Genomic DNA, 16,950 nt, shown 5'->3' with positions numbered 1-16,950 from the left:
GATGATGCCAGCTCATATTACCTATTGATTTAGTAGTGGTCTGGCTGCCGCAACTTTCACTTTTCTCTCGAGTTAGCAGCAGCACTTCTTTCCAAAAACCTGCTTGTTTTGGCACAAACATTTGGGATTCTTTACTGTACTTTGCCAAATAGCAAGTTCTTTTATGCCAGAAATGTCCTGATAAATTCCCCCCGGTCTCTCAGAAGTCTTATGTTTCACACCACTAGGGTCAATGGAGGTTATACACACAGACAGATGATACTTGTCAGTCTGCTTGTTTGCTGCCCACACTTGCAACTTCCAACGTTGCTGGTGTCTTAGGAAGGCCTCACGAAAAGTCTTCTGTGCAGGTTTCAGTTTTGAAGCCATGGGATCCAGCGGTGTCTGTGTGTAACCACTGAAAGAGCAGTCTGGTCTCCTGGTGGTCCTGAACAACGGAGATCACAACGCTAGTGGTCAGCAGACCATGTCATATTGTTGATATCCTTGGCAGTTAAATAGTTAAGTCATAATCAATGGGGTGATAAATCATGCTGATAGAACCCTATGTAAATTCACCATGGCTAAATATCTGTTTTGCTGTATAGCCTTAAAGGGGTCATCTAGCTAAAATCTTTTGGTGCATTAGGTGGGGGTGCCCATGGACTGCTCGGGCCAAAAATGCATAGGGTCAGGTGACCGCTGTGACCAAAACTGGAGGCTCAGGTGACCGCTGTGGCCAAAATTGGAGGCTCAGGTAACCGCTATGGCCAAAAATGGAGGCTCAGGTAACCGCTATGGCCAAAAATGGAGGCTCAGGTAACCGCTGTGGCCAGTCACTGGCTTTAGCCGTCACATGTTGGGTACTGGTGACGTAACTTCACTGGTACTCAGCATGTGATTGGCCAGAACAGTCACCTGACCCATTACACTTCTGGCCTTGGCAGCCTGCAGACTGGAGTGAATACTTAGTGGTATGTGAGTATTTTTATTTTACCCTGACCCAAGTGAGATTTTCATATTGCCTGGGTTTCATGACACTTCATCTTCTTAGAGACTTTCCTCATCTTTACAGGGGCCTTCGAGTCTTCAGCTGTCCCAGAGCGTCCACCAAAACCCTTCCCGAGGAGGATGAACTCTGAGCGGCGCCCTGCACCTGCCGGGGATGTAGCGTCCGCTCCACTTTCCAGTGAGATCGAAAGCTTGTTGAACCAGGGCTATTCTCAGCAGGATGTGAATAAAGCCTTGCTCATCGCTCACAACAACATTGAAATGGCTCGAAATATTCTTCGCGAGTTCGTAGCCATCCCGTCTCCTCCGCACGTGGCTACATAGCAGTCGGATCCACATCTACTCCCACACAGTGTCATGAGAAGAGTAAAAGAGTGCACCTCTGATCCTTAAGCTCATGGTCAGCAGGGGGCAGCTATGGGACCAGTGGGGGGTAACTGTGGGTACATGGATAAAAGGAGAAATTTGTCCATACTCCGCCCCTAACTGGAAGCATACAGGGTACGGGCACAAGCCTGCCCATTGATAAGCATTACAAATCAGGTGATTCCTAACCAATCAGAACGCACTGTTCTAGAAAGCTCCGTTTCCCCCCAATTTATTCTTTGTCAGCGGATTAACCCCTTCCTGACAGCTTGGGAAGCTCTGATTGGCTCAGGTCATTATCATGGATACACTGAACCCGCCTTCTCCACCCGTAACCCCTCTTTAATTTAACTGCCGGTCACTAGAGGCCCTGCGATTTTTATTTTTTGTGTTTCGCATACAGCTCTCGAGGTGAGATTAGGCAAAAGTTGACTTTTTTCGCCATTTTGTTTTTTCAGTTTTTTTTTTAACAACTCAGTGTTATTTAATATACTTCACTGGCATCCTGTATAGATGCAGAATGGGGGACCTCGCTGGCTTAAATTATGTTGCCTTGGAAAAAAAAAAATCGTGATGACCCTTTAAGATGGTGGGCGTAGGCCCGGGCAATCTGTTACCTGCTGTGTATTACTTTTTATTAATTTTTTTTTGTTTTTTTAATTGAATCCTGTGACTGAAGGCAATAACGCATTCCAGAAGTTGGGTTCTCCCAATCCCAACTTTATGGGGTGAACTAATGCCGCCTAACTCAGGGTGAATGGGGGGAGGGGTAGTTATAAAAGGGATAAGACCTTGTGCAGGGAGGAAGGAAGTGAGGGGTGAAGCTACAGCGCCACCTACGGGCTCCTCGTGATTCACTGGCCCCGAATTAAGAATACATTACCAAGTATAGCGATGAATGTGTGACTCTGTAATTCTGTATACATATGTAACATATACAGTATATTTATGTGTATGTAAAATGTGTATATATACACATGTATGTAAAAGGTACGTCCAGATTTATCTGTTGTATCCATTCTTTAATTATCGGTTGAACAATCATATGGCGGCCTGAAGATCTCCGCTTGCAGTTCTATCTATTGGTCCTGTGGAATAGGAGACCTCATGGAGACCTATACGTTGCTTACCATCCATTTATATCCATTGTAATGGCGGGTTCACATGGAGTGGCTATGCTGCGGGGTTACAGTAGCGTATACTGCGGTGTAGATTTGGGGGTTCCCCGGGACTGTGATTCCTCTTCTGATGCAGTGACGTTAGGCCATGTTGCAGGTAGTGAGATTCAGTTCAGACCTAATTGTTCCAGTCTGATCTGGATGTTGTTATAGTTTGGGGTCTTCAGACGGACCTGAAGCTCAGGCTGGGTTCACATCTGCGTCAGAGACTCCGATGCAGAGACCAACGATACTCGGTGGAGATAAAACTTTTCAGTTTCAAAGTGGTGGACCCTATTATAGTAAATGGGCTCTGCTGGTCTCCGTGTGTAACCGCTATCGTAATGTTCTGGCTCTCTGTCGTTGGGGTCCCATCATGGATCAGAATAACAGACAGCCCGATGCTAGTGTGATCCTAACGTCCTGCTCCCGTCACTGGGGTCTGGTCTTCTTTCTCGGCGCCTTACAGCCTCCTCTGTGATGCCACCAGTCCCAGGTCGCCACTAAGGCCTGGTGGTCGGGTTTCCTGCGTGACCCAAGGCTACTGACATCACCCAAGAGGCCGTAAGTTTCTTTAACCCTTGTTTCCTTATAACTGCACAACATTTCTTTCTGGACTTTGCCCACTTTACCTGTTTAGCATTAAAAAGGTCCCGTCCCCTCTCCTGATACATACATATGCCTGTAAAACGTATGTGTTCCTCTGTTATCCCTCCTGGTAATTTAGGAATACATTGTGTTACCAGTTGGGTATGTTTAGGCACTGCACTCACTGACTGTGTTCAATCAGTGTGGACCGTACCACTGTTTAGGGACACACCCCTTTTTGCAAGGAGAATGGTAACACCCAGTTGACAATTTATTGATGCGTTTCCCAGAGGAATAACAGAGGAACATTTATAAAATAAAAAAAGAGATGCATCAGAATTACCTGAACTTCTGCAATTGGTTAAACTGCTGCGGTGCGATATCTTATCACAGAAAACAAATGAAGTGTCATTGAAAGATGGTTTTTCCTGCGACTTTTCATTGGATTTCGGGAGGTCTTCAATAAGATATCGCAGAAGTTTAGGTCAACTCTGCTACATCTGTACGTCATGTGGAACAGACATCAGGAGAGGTGAGCGGCCATCTTTAAAGGAAGTCTGTCACCACACTGCTTAAAGGGATTGTTAACAGAACCCAGCTCTGCAGATAGATAGGTTAACTTTATATGTCATTTACTCCTTGAGAATCGCTGCCTCCATATTGCTGGTTTTGTTACTATGCCAATAAGCTTTTTGGAGCAACAAGAGCGCTGCCATTGCTCCAAATGTCTAATTTGCATATCAACAAAAAAGGGGCAATGGAGGAAGTGATTCACAAGGAGAACACTCTGTATGAGCTTAACCTATCTATCTGCGGAGCTGAGCTGATATGCTGGGCTCCAGTGACCATCCCTTTACGTTGCGTGTTCTCGCCCGTCGGCCTTCTACACGTCTGTTACTAGTTTTTTTACTCCATTTTTTTGTTAGGTTTTCTCAGAATTCATTTGTTGTTACAAATGACTCACTGAAAACCTTTTTAGAGGGTCAAAATCGATTTTATTACCCCAAAGTGGGTATTTTTTTTCCGATTCCACAGTACCTTGTGCGATCTCTGTGTTTACCTCATGCTGTGGGGGTTTTATTCTTTTTTGCAGTGTCCTGTTACATTTACAAACCTTGCACGCGGTGACGTTCGCGCCTACGGCACTATCGGATATCACTGGGGATAAATTTTGTGGCAGTGGCGTTGGAAGTCTAGAGGGGGCGCCTCATGTATCGCCTCTTTTCCTCCAATTTTTTTGGGGGAAACTCCAGGAAAACAGAACTTGTAATACCTAGTAGCAGTGTTTGCTGGAGAGTAAGGCAATGTGTGAATGGTCACTTATATTCTATATTAACTGAACTATCGTCTAATAATGACACCACTAAAGGCATTAGATGCATACAGTCGTGTCGGGACCTCGGCCTGTTGGTGCAACACAGTCCGCCATGAACTCTTCTATTCCCCAGTCAGTGATCAGTTTCGCTCAGTTACTGTTGCCATGTTTATGGATTCATGATACACAGCTGGTGTATTGGACTGGAATCACACCTGCAGTTTTTGATACGGTTATTTGAGCCAAAGCCAGGAATAGATTCATATAAGACTGCGTTGTAGTATAAGCTGTCATGTACACACGAGGCATAGTATAATATCTGGTAATTATAGAACTTATACTCAGCATTTCGGCCCATGTAGCGAGCTGCAGGAGGAAAAACAAAACGGAAAAAACGCGTTGTAGTGCACCTTGGTTTTTTTCCACACCATTTTTCACAAAGTCCATAGTTTTCCTCTACCTACTTTCTGCCTCTATTATCCTATATGGAAACTGCCAGCGTTTCTGTAGGTATAATTGACATGTTGCGATTTCCGAAAACGCAATGGTTTTTGAAATTGCAGCCTTTCTGCTGCAGATTTTTTTTTCTAGGCATGGATGGGATTAGCCAGAATCCTATCCACTTTGTAGGCGCTGTAAAACGTCTTGCATTTTACTGCAGCCAAAACGCTGCATTTTTGCAATGCGGGCGCAACCTTTGAGAGTCGTACTGAACTTGATAGTGTGAGAAGGCGACGGACAGAGTAGAGTGCTGGAGTCCAGATAGATCAGCCCCAGGTTTCTGACAGTAGATACGAATAAACTTTGGGGTGTGAGAAAACTTACTCTTAGGGTGAATTCACACTGAGTAAACGCTAGCTTATTCTGAACGTAAAACACGTTCAGAATAAGCGGCGTCTAAAGCAGCTCCATTCATTTCTATGGGAGCGGGGATACGAGTGCTCCCCATAGAAATGAATGGGCTGCTTCTTTCACTCCGTGCAGTCCCATTGAAGTGAATGGGGAGTGCCGGCGTATATGGCAAGCTCTGCTCATGCCGGAGCGTACACGCCGGCACTCCCCATTCACTTCAATGGGACTGCACGGAGTGAAAGAAGCAGCCCATTCATTTCTATGGGGAGCGCTCGTATCCCCGCTCCCATAGAAATGAATGGAGCTGCTTTAGACGCCGCTTATTCTGAACGTGTTTTACGTTCAGAATAAGCTAGCGTTTACTCAGTGTGAATGCACCCTTAGCTGCAGCAGCCTTTAAGCACCCGCAGCCAATAGTAGGTATTGTATATCTTACTTTGTTCCTCCTTCCCCTCAACATAGACTTCTATGGGCAGCCTATAACCTGATCCCTTACTGAGCTGCAAGTCTGACTTGTTTCCCAAGACTGATTTTGCTAAAAACATGAGCGAGCAGTTTAGGAAAAGAGGCAGAGAAGTAGAAAAAGAAGCATTTTTCTCTAATAAAATCTGATATTTGCTTATACTATTGATTTCGGCAAAGCTTTTTGAACGTACGGTGCCTATTTTAACTCCTTCCTGTTGGATCCATCTCTGGCTTTGTCTCCAAAAAAACCTGCTCGTGTGTTTCCAGCCCAAGATGCAACTCGGCAGCTGCTAATGTTAAGAAATGACCAACACGTGCTCCGATTATTTCATGTATACAATGTGTTACGAGCTTGAATGTTTCATGACCATAAGCCTATCTCTTTTTTTATTATTTTTACTGTCTCGATTATTATAATGGAGACCCCAAAGGTAAATATTCTTGCATATGAGGGCCCCCGTGAATCCCCTCATCCTGATATGTTTGTATTTTATGCCTGTGTTCTTTTAACGATTGTAGATTATACTAAAAAGAAAAAATGACAACTTATTTATTTAATGACTTTCTTCTGTTGACTAAAGAGCTTTTTCTTATTTTATTTTCAGTTTTTGGTTTTCTGTACAAGTTGTTGGGGAGAAAATTATTTTTAAAATAAATTTTTTTTTTTTTTTGTCTGGTTAATTTCCTTGTACCTCGTGAGTTAATATTCCATCCACACGTTGCAGAAAAATACCCCCAAACTGGAGTTCTGCGATTTCCTAAATGGTTGCGTTTTGGAAATCGCGGCATGTCAACTACAGCTACGGAAACGCTGGAAGTTTCCCTATAGGTATAATGGAAGCAGAAAGTCCGCAAAGAAGAACTCTGCTGACTGTCATTGAAGAGCGCTGAAGGAAAATACCGCAACGCGTTTTGGGTACGGCCTGTTAGGTGGGGCTTACTGATTTTCTGTTTTCTAAACTCTAAGGGGTCCTTCGCATAGCGTAAGCGCGCCGCTCATTTAGACACGTATACAGGTGTCCGAGCGCAGCGCTTCAAAACAGAGTCCATTGATTTCAATGGGAAGTGCGCGTATATGCTTGCGCTGTGTGAAGGGGCCCTTAAGGACAGGCACTAGCTGCTATAGTATTGTTCCACACTCCACTGTCCATCATATCCAGTAGGCCCAAATCCGTATTCTGATTGACCTTCCCCATGGTTTACGAGTAGAGATGAGCGAACACTGTTCGGATCAGCCAATCCGAACAGCACGCTCCCATAGAAATGAATGGAAGCACATGTGACGCCGGCCGCCGGCAAAGTCAGCGTCACAGGTGCTTCCATTCATTTCTATGGAAGCGTGCTGTTCGGATTGGCTGATCCGAACAGTGTTCGCTCATCTCTATTTACGAGCCTAAAGGCCTGCCGATTTTTGCCCCCAAATCAGCCCTAGATTGGCCCTGAATCTCCCATTGTATTCAATAGGGACAGAGATTGGAGTAAGACACTGAAAAAATAAACCTGTTGCCTAATTATCTGGCATTTTGCCGCAGGGAGGGGCAGATGTTCACCTCAAATTCATTTTCTGCTCTATCCGGCCCCATGCACACAGAAGATTCCTAACTGGTCAATCTGGTCCGTACATCCATACATTGTCCAGTTTTCCTGGCCCAGACCCTCTGCCTCATGCGATCTATGATCATAGGTGTCCCCCTACTTCACCATAGCTATACTATATATAGTATGGAGTCACGGAGAGGGCAGAATTCCTGGCATCCTAGATACCACTGATGGAAGGAGTCCTGGTCTTCAAACTGAGTTTGGTCTGGGAAATCTTTTTTTTTTTTTTTTTTTTTAAATGTAGATTGTGAGCCCCACATAGAGCTCACAATGTACATTTTTCCCTATCAGTATGTCTTTGGAATATGGGATGGAAATCCATGCAAACACGGGGAGAACATACAAACTCCTTGCAGATGGTCTGGGAAATCTGGGCAGGACCTCCCCCTGAATGGACTACCGAACGCATTGGCAAGCAGTGTGTAGTGAAAGCACACGGACCTTATAGACTATGATGGGGTCTGTGTGCTTTCCACACGAGTCATGTGGACAGGAAAGTAGATTGTGAACTACTTTTCTGTCCGCATGTTCCGTGCCAAAAGCACACAGACCCCATTATAGTCCTTGGCGGGGGTAGGGAATAGAGATGAGCGAGTACTATTCGAAACTCCCGTTTCGTGTAGCACACACCCATAGGAATGAATGGTCACAGCCGACACGCAGGGGGTTAAGCGGCAGGCCCGCGGCAAAGTCTGTGTGCCGGCCGCTTCCATTCATTCCTATGGGTGTGTGCTATTCAAAACGGCCATTTCGAATAGTACTCGCTCATCTCTAGTAGGGAACCTTCGGCACTCCAGCTGTTGTGAAACTACAACTCCCAGCATGCTCCATTCACTTCCATGGGAGTTCCAAGAACAGCAGAACAAGTATGCATGCTGGGAGTTGTAATTTTTGCACAGTGCAGAATGTTCCCAACCCCTGGTCTATGAGGTCCGTGTGCTTTCACTGTACAACGCTTGCCTATGCATTCTGGAAGGGGGGGCTTCCCTGAATAGATAACCAAATGCAGATGTGGCGGCAGCACAGTACATTGTGTTTAAAGGGGGGGAGGGGGGTGGAGTCTGTCACCAGGGTAAAGCATATAAACCAGCGACACATATAGGTTAGGCTCACCTGAATGAAACACCTCTTTCCCTTGTAAAAATATGCAAATGAGCCGAATGGAGGACCGAAGATGGGGCTGCTCTGTTGCTCCACACTTCTCTGAGCAGTTTGGTGCAATGGAGCCGCCCTCTTTGCTCCAGATCGCAAATTTGCATATTGTGAAATAAATGAATCTCTCTGCCACAGAGACTTAATTCACATGTTCGCGACAATCTCGAACTTTATGCGGACCAATTTTTTTTTTTTTTTTTTTTTTTTTTTTTTTTTTTATTGACGGGTCAGTGACATCAAGGTCATAGCGTTTTATTTCTTTTTGTAGACAATTTCCTAAATTTACCCCAACATCATAATGGCATGTGAGCTTTGATGTGGTGTGTACTTACCATGGTGAGCAGTAGATGGCACTATAGGATACTGTACTACGTATGCTCATAGGGACACAACTGGAGAATAGTCGTTGTGCAGTCTTTTGTCACTTGTGACTTTATAGCCATAGAATAACATTGAGGTTATGTTACAGATGTTGCAATTTTACCGCAATGTTTTGTCGCCACCTTTAGGCTTCTCCAGACCTGTACATCACATAGGCCGCTTAGGAAATATACAGATTATTTATTACAACTCTTCATAGCGATAGCTCTATGATTTAGCCATTTGCAGGCTTCTAAAACTGTCCAGAGACCTAAGCTTTAAAGGGATTCTATCATTAGAGCACTGGACGCCCCCTGTGCTTTTGGAAGACTCATTTTAATAAGGAAGAAATAAGAAATTTCTCAGGAATGACGGCACGGATCAGAATAACAAAGGTAGGAGAAGAAAATAGCCTTTCTAAAGGCTATTCTGACATGGTCTTTGTAAAAAAAAAAAAAAAAAAAAAAAGATAGAATCCCTTTAATAGAGTTAGGAACTCATGTGAAACTAAACGCACAAAAACAAAAAGTTCCAGCAGTGGTGAGAAGGGGTTAAATTACCTTGGAAAAGCAGCGAGAAGTCTGTAAATGAAGCAAGCCATTGAAACCTGTAAGTATACCGAGCCTACCTCAACAAGGGTCTGCTGTGTGATAGGGGGAGAGGGGAGAATTTTCGAGCAGGAAAAATGTTTTTCATGTTTTTGTTTTTGTTTTTTAATTCCTTAACCATTTTATGGCCAGGTCATTTTCCCTGGTTTAGGACTGGACTGGGTTTGGGTTTTTCATGCCATGGACAAAGGAACATCAAGATCTCTGGAGATGGACTAACCTTGGGATTGTTGATTTTGTTCCACAATTTTGGTTCTCAAGTCCTCAGACAGTTCTCTTCTTTTTTTTCTGTTCTCCATTCATAATTTGGCGCACACACAGACACACAATGTAAAGATTGAGTGAACTTCTCTCCTTTTTATCTGGTTTCAGGTGTGATTTTTATATTGCCCACACCTGTTACTTGCCACAGTTAAGTTTGAACGAGCATCATATGCTTGAAAGAAAAGAACTATATGGACCAGCCTCCTCGGAAGATTCACTGGGTATAGCAGATAATGGAAGGACGAGTAGCTTCTCACCTGGGTGCGTCACAACAACCCTTGATCTATAGAACACCTATATGGTGAGGGAACAGGGCAGCTGCTGCAGAAACGCCACAAAGATGTCAGGGCATGCTTGAAACCGTTATTTATCAACATTTTTGAAAAATTGGCAACAATTTTGTCTGGCACATTTTGGGAGTTTGTGTGAAATGATGTCCAATTTGCCTTTTTTTTCCCTTTTTTTTTTTTGTTGTTGTTGTTCCAACACACAAAGGAAATAAACGAATATAACAAAACATGTATAATTTATTTAATTTTCTTGGAGAAATACTCCATTTTCCATAAATATTTCAAGGGTACTAACATTTACAGCCATGACTGTATGTCCTTTCAAGATTAAGGGAGCCTGCACACGGAGTTACGCTCCGCTCATTCTGAATCTAAAACTCGTTCAGAGTGAGTGCGTAACAAGCAGATCCCATTGATTTCTATGGGTGCCGGCATACGTGCGCTACCCATTTAAATCAATGGGAGGTATTTTTCCCTATTGTTTTCAATGTGACACGAGCGTATGCCGGCACCCATAGAAATCAATGGGATCTGTTTTTTACGCGATCATTCTGAACGAGTTTTACGTTCAGAATGAGCAGAGTGTAACTCTGTGTGCTGAATCCCTAAGAGTAGACCAGCTGAATGTATAACGTCAACAGGCGGTCCGGAAGTAGCTAATGGAATGCCTTATCTAGTGGCTTTCAGGACATTAAGGGCCGCTTCACACGACGTAAGCGCTCGGCTCATTCCGAGCCGTACACGTGAGCGCTTCTAAACACTTCCCATTCACTTCAATGGGAGCACGTGTAAAGCCGGCCTAAGAAAACCAGTTGGATCTGTGAAGGCTGCGCCTATTGGGGTAACCCAAGGATTTTTATTTTTTTGTTGTGTTTCTGGCCCGAGTTCTATTTCTTCACAGCACTGAGTTTCCAAGCTGGTTCCAACTCAGTGACACCTGATTGTAACCAGCCCCCAACACCTGAGTCGATCCACCTCTCTCTTTTTTGGGGGGTTCACTGTCCCTATCTGTTCCATCACTGTAATAGTATAGACAGCCCCATAGTAAGTAATGTCATTTGGTTGTCATACGGCCATTTCCACAACATTGAGAGTCTGTGGCGCAATACGCTACGCCATAAATACGGACATTCCAGGTTTTATTTCTTTATTTTCACATACATAAAAAACATAGGCAAAGCAATATTAGATTCCTCAAATTTACACACAAACCAATGCAAATATATAAGTATATATAATATATTTATATTTATATATAGACTTTCTTCAGCATGATAAGAAGTAGTAACGTCTGTAGAAGAGACCCTGCCGCGTATAGTCGTGTGCTCTTCTAGGGAGGTTGAAAAGTGCCCCTTTTTGCCCTGAGGATATGTCTATATGGAATCTATGGGGATGTATGGCTATGGCCTATGAGTAATATAGAAAATTCTGAAGGAGAAGATGAAGTGACGGGTCGTAGGATTGTCAGTGCATGTTACCAGTGAGAGACATTACTAACGCTGACGGAGCCATATTTGATTGTACGATCTACTTTGTGCTGAACTGTCTCCGCTTTACCAGGTTGGCGGAGAATTGGAAACTCCGTGCCTAATTTTTTCTGAAAATATATATATATCTGTTCCCTTTGATTATAGACATATTCTCTGCTACATTTTGACAGCAATATGCATTTATTATATTTCTAGAACGTTATGGTGTGGATTCCCGAGACAGTACCACCACCAAGGCCACCATTATTTACATCGTAGGCACAAATTTGGAGACAAGCCCTTTGTCGCATGAAAGATGACGAGCTGGATCTTTGTAGGTTTCGGTGAAATATTTGGTCCTCCATGGCCATAAATAATAAAAATTGACCAAATGGGACGTATTCTGGATGGGGAGAGGGGAGTAAGTCATTGCCAGACACCTCTGATGGCTGCTTATCTCTCCTCCGAAACAAAAGGATTGAGCATGTTGACAACCAACAGCCCCATCCTTCTTTCCCTTGATAGAATCAAGACAACCCATGCACATAAGATAGTCGTCTGGCTTGCCAAAATCTGCATGTTCGGTTTTCGGCCTTCAATGGAGGCTTGCATCAGACTTCTACAGGATTACCTCAATTCATCATATGTGGTTGGATTTAAGACCATCAACAAGGTGGAGACCACAAGGGTCATTACTGTGTCCAAAGAGAATGTCCAGTTGAAGCAGAGGGTACAGGCAAAGGGATCACATACTTCTGCAATACTTCTGCCGGCTGTTACAATATGACAGTGGATTAGTCAGGAAGGTCTTTGGACTGGCTGCCAAAATCCACATTTGTAGATGACGTGGAGCTGTAAGTTTCATCTCAGTTTCTTAGATCCATGTATTTTTCCTTGAAAAAGAAAAGAGACAACATACGATATTATTAGTGCACTTATATTCTCACCTGAGACCATGTTTGGAGGGGTCGGGAACCTCTGTTATGTTAGTCAAAGGAACCAACATCTATATCCTATGGATACGCCATATATATCTGCTCACACACAGTTGTATTAACCAGTAGAAAGCAAAATTTTGACTCAAAAGAATCAGGAAATTCCACTCTAAACCCATTACAAGTCTCATTATTTATGCCATGGAGCTGCAACTATATTCATTGTCATTACAGCAAACTCTTCCTGTATTTCGAGGTTCAGCCCAGTCATAGAGATGTTGTGCGGGCATAGTATATGCAAACTCCATCATATAATGGGCATTCTTGGCTGATTTGGGGTTAGTTGCAGACCTGGGGTAGGGTTTAAAGGGGTTGTTGTGAGTACTAATTTACTTTTGATGGTCCCGAGGGTTCCTGTGATGCCATTACAAGGCTGATCTAGCAGAACACGTGACGGGGCAGCTCGTAGAGTGTGCTGTAATGGGGCTTTCATTTCCTTCAAAGTGGTTGCCACATTGTACAATACCTTGACAATAAGATGATCTCTAAGTATCCACCTACCTGGACCCCTAGTCATCAGCTGTAAACTGCGGAGAAACATGGCAGTAAGGCTAGGCTCATATAAAGGAATCTGCCATGGAATTTGGAGCGGATTCCGCCCTGAAAAAATCAGGTGGAATTTCTCTTCATTTTCCATCATGTGAACCTAGCCTAAAGGTACGTAGTCTAAGGAATCCGTGGCAAGATGGAGCAGGATGCTGATTTTTCAAGGTGCAATGTGCCACGGATTCCGAGGCAGAATCCACTTTAAAATCCGTGGCCGATTCCTCCCTGTGAACGTACCCTAAGTGTTTAGTTTCTCTACAGTGCCATCACAGGGCAGGTGAAGTATTACAATGTGTCCATTCACGTCAACAAGCTGTCTGTATTACAAGCCACAGTGGGCACACTTAGTATATAAGGATGTCTGTCTGTAGTTCATTAGTAGGGGCACTTCTAGTGTACACACATTAATATACCTGCCCCATAGTTTTTTGGTTTAGTCTGCCTTTACATTACCTGATCCACCGGCTGCTTCTTGTCTTGTGCTCCCGGAAGAAGGACGGATTCTTCAGCTGGTGAGTCCGGCTTCATTTCTACAACAATATGATCTTTTTCTCCTGGCTTTGTGCTGAAAATTAGACAGAATATTGGTAAAAAAACAAAAACAAAACCATATGTCTGAAAGCTAAAGTATTTTTATTGTGTGTTGCCTAATCTTAGAGTAAACTATATAAAGTAGCCGTATACTAGTGAGTTAGATGTTAGGGGGCGCTATAACATAACTGACAAATGCCAAAAGGAACATCATTGCATAGTTACTATTGGCGACTGCTCTTATGTGCTAGTAAATGCCTGAGTAATATTATTAGTATATCTCAGCATTGGGACATATGCCAGGAACACAGGGACTTAACCCAATACTTCTCTAAGGATGTGTGCGGTGTCCTAAGTGCGATCTTCTGCTACACTCGGGCATTATGATCGTCTGGAAGATCTTGAAGATTTTATGATGATGATTATTGTTATATCTCATCTTCCTGCCCAGGGTTTATAAGAAGGCTGTGTCCCAACCCAGGACAAAGGGCCATAACTAAATATTTTTCTAAGGATTTGTGCAGTGCCTTAAGTGTGATCTTCTCAAGCATTACAATAATGGCTTAGAAGCTCTCAAGACTGTGCTGCTAAATCCGGGACAGTTGGGAGGTATACTATCATCTGTCTCATATCTATCTATCTATCTCCCATCTCTCTATCTATCTATCTCCTATCTATCTATCTATCTATCTATCTATCTATCTATCTATCTATCTATCTATCTATCTATCGATCTATCTATCTATCTATCTAGTATGTAAAACTTTCTTTACTGTCACATTGTTAATAAATAAGTTCCTCGGGCCTTGGGTGACCAACATGTTTAATAGTACAGCGCCTGTAAGGATTGTCAGACAGCTGTCATGGAGTATTGGGTAGTAAATTTGACCAGCTAAGCAGCAATACGGAAGAAGTAGGGTCCTGGTCAAGCAACAAAAAGGTGGAAGCTATTATGGTCAATATTCTTTGCATTTGTGCTCGCTATAGATGACTAATTCACCTCTGCGAACCCTCCTCTGTTTTACCTTGTAAAGTGGTATCCCTGGCCACCCGCCTGTGCAGGGTTTGGCCCCATTCACTTGAATTGACCCGTACGGCATTTCCCTGCAGACTGCCGCTGTATATGGAAAGGAAACCGCTGTGCTGGATTAGAGACCCCTTTATTATTAGGATTGGATCAAAAACTGATGGCGTATCCTAATGTTATACCATCACTTTATGAGATGGCAGCATCCCAAGGGCAATGTATGATCCTGAGTCATATCAGAAGTTTAGTGCACGAGAAAAGAATCCAGTAACAGACAAAAAGTAAAACATGATGGTGACTCATATCACACAGGAAGCGGCGGCGCAAAGATTGTCACACACTGATCGTGTTGGAGAAGATAATGAAAGCGAAAACAGCGCTCTTATCCACCAGTGCCTGCACCCTGTGCAAACTAGTAAGTGGAAGCAGATACGTGACATTTGTGTTCGGAAAGTGCGCTTAGTAAATATGGCCGGCGAATCAGATATAAGACTGTACCGTATACTCACATATCTTTAGTTCCAGATCGCCCACATGGAATACGTCCCTTCTTATAGAGGAAATACAGCACGGCTCCCAGGATGGCGAGCAGAAGAATACACACAATGACCGCCACTATCACCACGCCATAACTTTTCTGACTTCTGGGTTCTGCACACGTAGTACATGAGAAGCAATACTTATTATCGTATCGTATATTATAAGTTCAAACTGATTTTTATTGATATTGATATTATATTCTTGACTAGAGATGAGCGAGTACTGTTTGGATCAGCCGATCCGAACAGCACGCTCGCATAGAAATGAATGGACGTAGCCGGCACGCGGGGGGTTAAGCGGCCGGCTGACGTCAAAGCGGAAGTACCAGGCGCATCCATTCATTTCTATGGAGCGTGCTGTTCGGATCGGCTGATCCCAACAGTACTCGCTCATCTCTATTCTTGACCTTTCAGATTGTTATCGGGTCTTCCCCAATATGTGTCTGATCAACTAATGTCCGACTACTGAGTCCCTTATGTGAATGGAGCAGCTGCTGAGCACTACATTCATCTCTATGGGACTGTCATTGAGAAGACGAGACTAGCGCTCGCTATTTCCGGCATTCCCATAGAACTGAACGAAACGCACATACTCAACCCCCACTCTATTTACAAGGGGGACTCGAGGACCCCCATTCTCATAATTGGTGGTTATGAAGCTATAACCTACCCAGTGCCCATATATTACATAAAGACCAAAACAAAGTGAGGCAGATTTATTATAACGGTCTAAAAGCAAAATGGACTCAGTTTCCCACAGCAACCAATCACAGCGCAGCTTTCATTTCTCAGGAGCAGAGTACAAAATGAAAGCTGCTCTGTGATTGGTTGCTATAGGACAACTAAGTCAGTAAATCATCCCCTATAAACTTGTGCAAGACACTAAGGAGGAACTGGGGAGATTTTTCTAAAGCAAAATCAGTCTCTGTTGCCTGTAGTGACCAATCACAGTGCAGCTTTCATTCTGTATCCTGCGCAATGAAAATGAAACCTGTGCTGGGATTGGTTGCTAGACATTTTCATTTTTTAATAAATCTACCGCCATAATAGATTTGTAAAATTAATGGAAATAATCCAATCTGTTCACTCAAATTTTGGAAAGTAGCAGCTGTGGTTGTGCTCGGCCTTCTTACCTATGCTGGGGTCTTTTGTAGAATCAGATCCTGTAAGGGAAAGTTAGAAATTGACTAAATAGGAAGTTTGTCTCGCAATATTATTCAGTTATGTAGATAGCAGTGGCAGATTTGGTCTGTGAAATACAGAACGTATGTTGGCCATTTCTAAGCCGGCCTAATACTGGCCATATACAGGTAGTTCATAGCTGCAAATACCTGCATCTCGTGCAATCTAAGACTGGGGCAATTTTTGGCCGCCACTATGGTCACACTACCAAAGATCCCTGTGAAGACTTGCACAAGTGAATGGGGTCACATTGTAACCCCTAATTTGATATGACTGTGAATCTTGAGTCACCAAAAGATTGGTCACTGTTGCGGTTGAAATCACTGTGTATCCCCAGCCTAAGAGCTGTACCCAGACATTGGAGCGAGCAGTTCTCACCTGTCTTGGCGGCCGGCTCATCTGTGGGTGCCGTTTCTGGAAGAAAGTTGTACAGTTTATTAGTTCTCCAGACTACAAGCTACAGTGACATCAGCTAAGAAGTGACCAACAAATCGGTTGACTTTATACCCTACAGCCATTATCTATCCCTCCAAATCCCTCTTGTACATGCATACTGGGTTTGGTCAGGCATGCATGAATTGAAATGAGAACAAAATGATTGCATATTGAAATTTCGGCATGCCTTTCACCAGCAATAATTGTCATGGGAGAG

The 16,950-nt window shown here is 43.5% G+C and overlaps 2 protein-coding genes across 2 annotated transcripts in view; one reads left to right on the top strand and one right to left on the bottom strand.

Moving 5' to 3' along the window:
• The window catches only part of CBL (Cbl proto-oncogene), a 36,966-nt gene extending 31,724 nt beyond the window's left edge, over positions 1–5,242 (top strand). Inside the window, exon 16 of the mRNA XM_075277704.1 lies at positions 1,055–5,242. Within this exon, the coding sequence (XP_075133805.1) occupies positions 1,055–1,314 (260 nt within the window). The 3' untranslated portion in view covers positions 1,315–5,242. The remainder of the gene's footprint in view (positions 1–1,054) is intronic.
• A 5,904-nt stretch (positions 5,243–11,146) lies between these two features.
• Positions 11,147–16,950, bottom strand: part of MCAM (melanoma cell adhesion molecule) — a 40,374-nt gene continuing 34,570 nt past the window's right edge. Inside the window, exons 14-18 of the mRNA XM_075277714.1 lie at positions 16,677–16,712; positions 16,250–16,279; positions 15,087–15,228; positions 13,473–13,584; positions 11,147–12,371 (exon numbers count right to left, since the gene is read on the bottom strand). Of these exons, the coding sequence (XP_075133815.1) occupies positions 12,345–12,371; positions 13,473–13,584; positions 15,087–15,228; positions 16,250–16,279; positions 16,677–16,712 (347 nt within the window). The 3' untranslated portion in view covers positions 11,147–12,344. The remainder of the gene's footprint in view (positions 12,372–13,472; positions 13,585–15,086; positions 15,229–16,249; positions 16,280–16,676; positions 16,713–16,950) is intronic.

The sequence above is a fragment of the Leptodactylus fuscus genome, chromosome 6, assembly GCF_031893055.1.
Source record: "Leptodactylus fuscus isolate aLepFus1 chromosome 6, aLepFus1.hap2, whole genome shotgun sequence".
In the NCBI taxonomy this organism is placed as follows: domain Eukaryota; kingdom Metazoa; phylum Chordata; class Amphibia; order Anura; family Leptodactylidae; genus Leptodactylus; species Leptodactylus fuscus.
The sequence above is the reverse complement of the archived record's forward strand: the minus strand, read 5'-3'. Positions and strand labels throughout refer to the sequence as shown.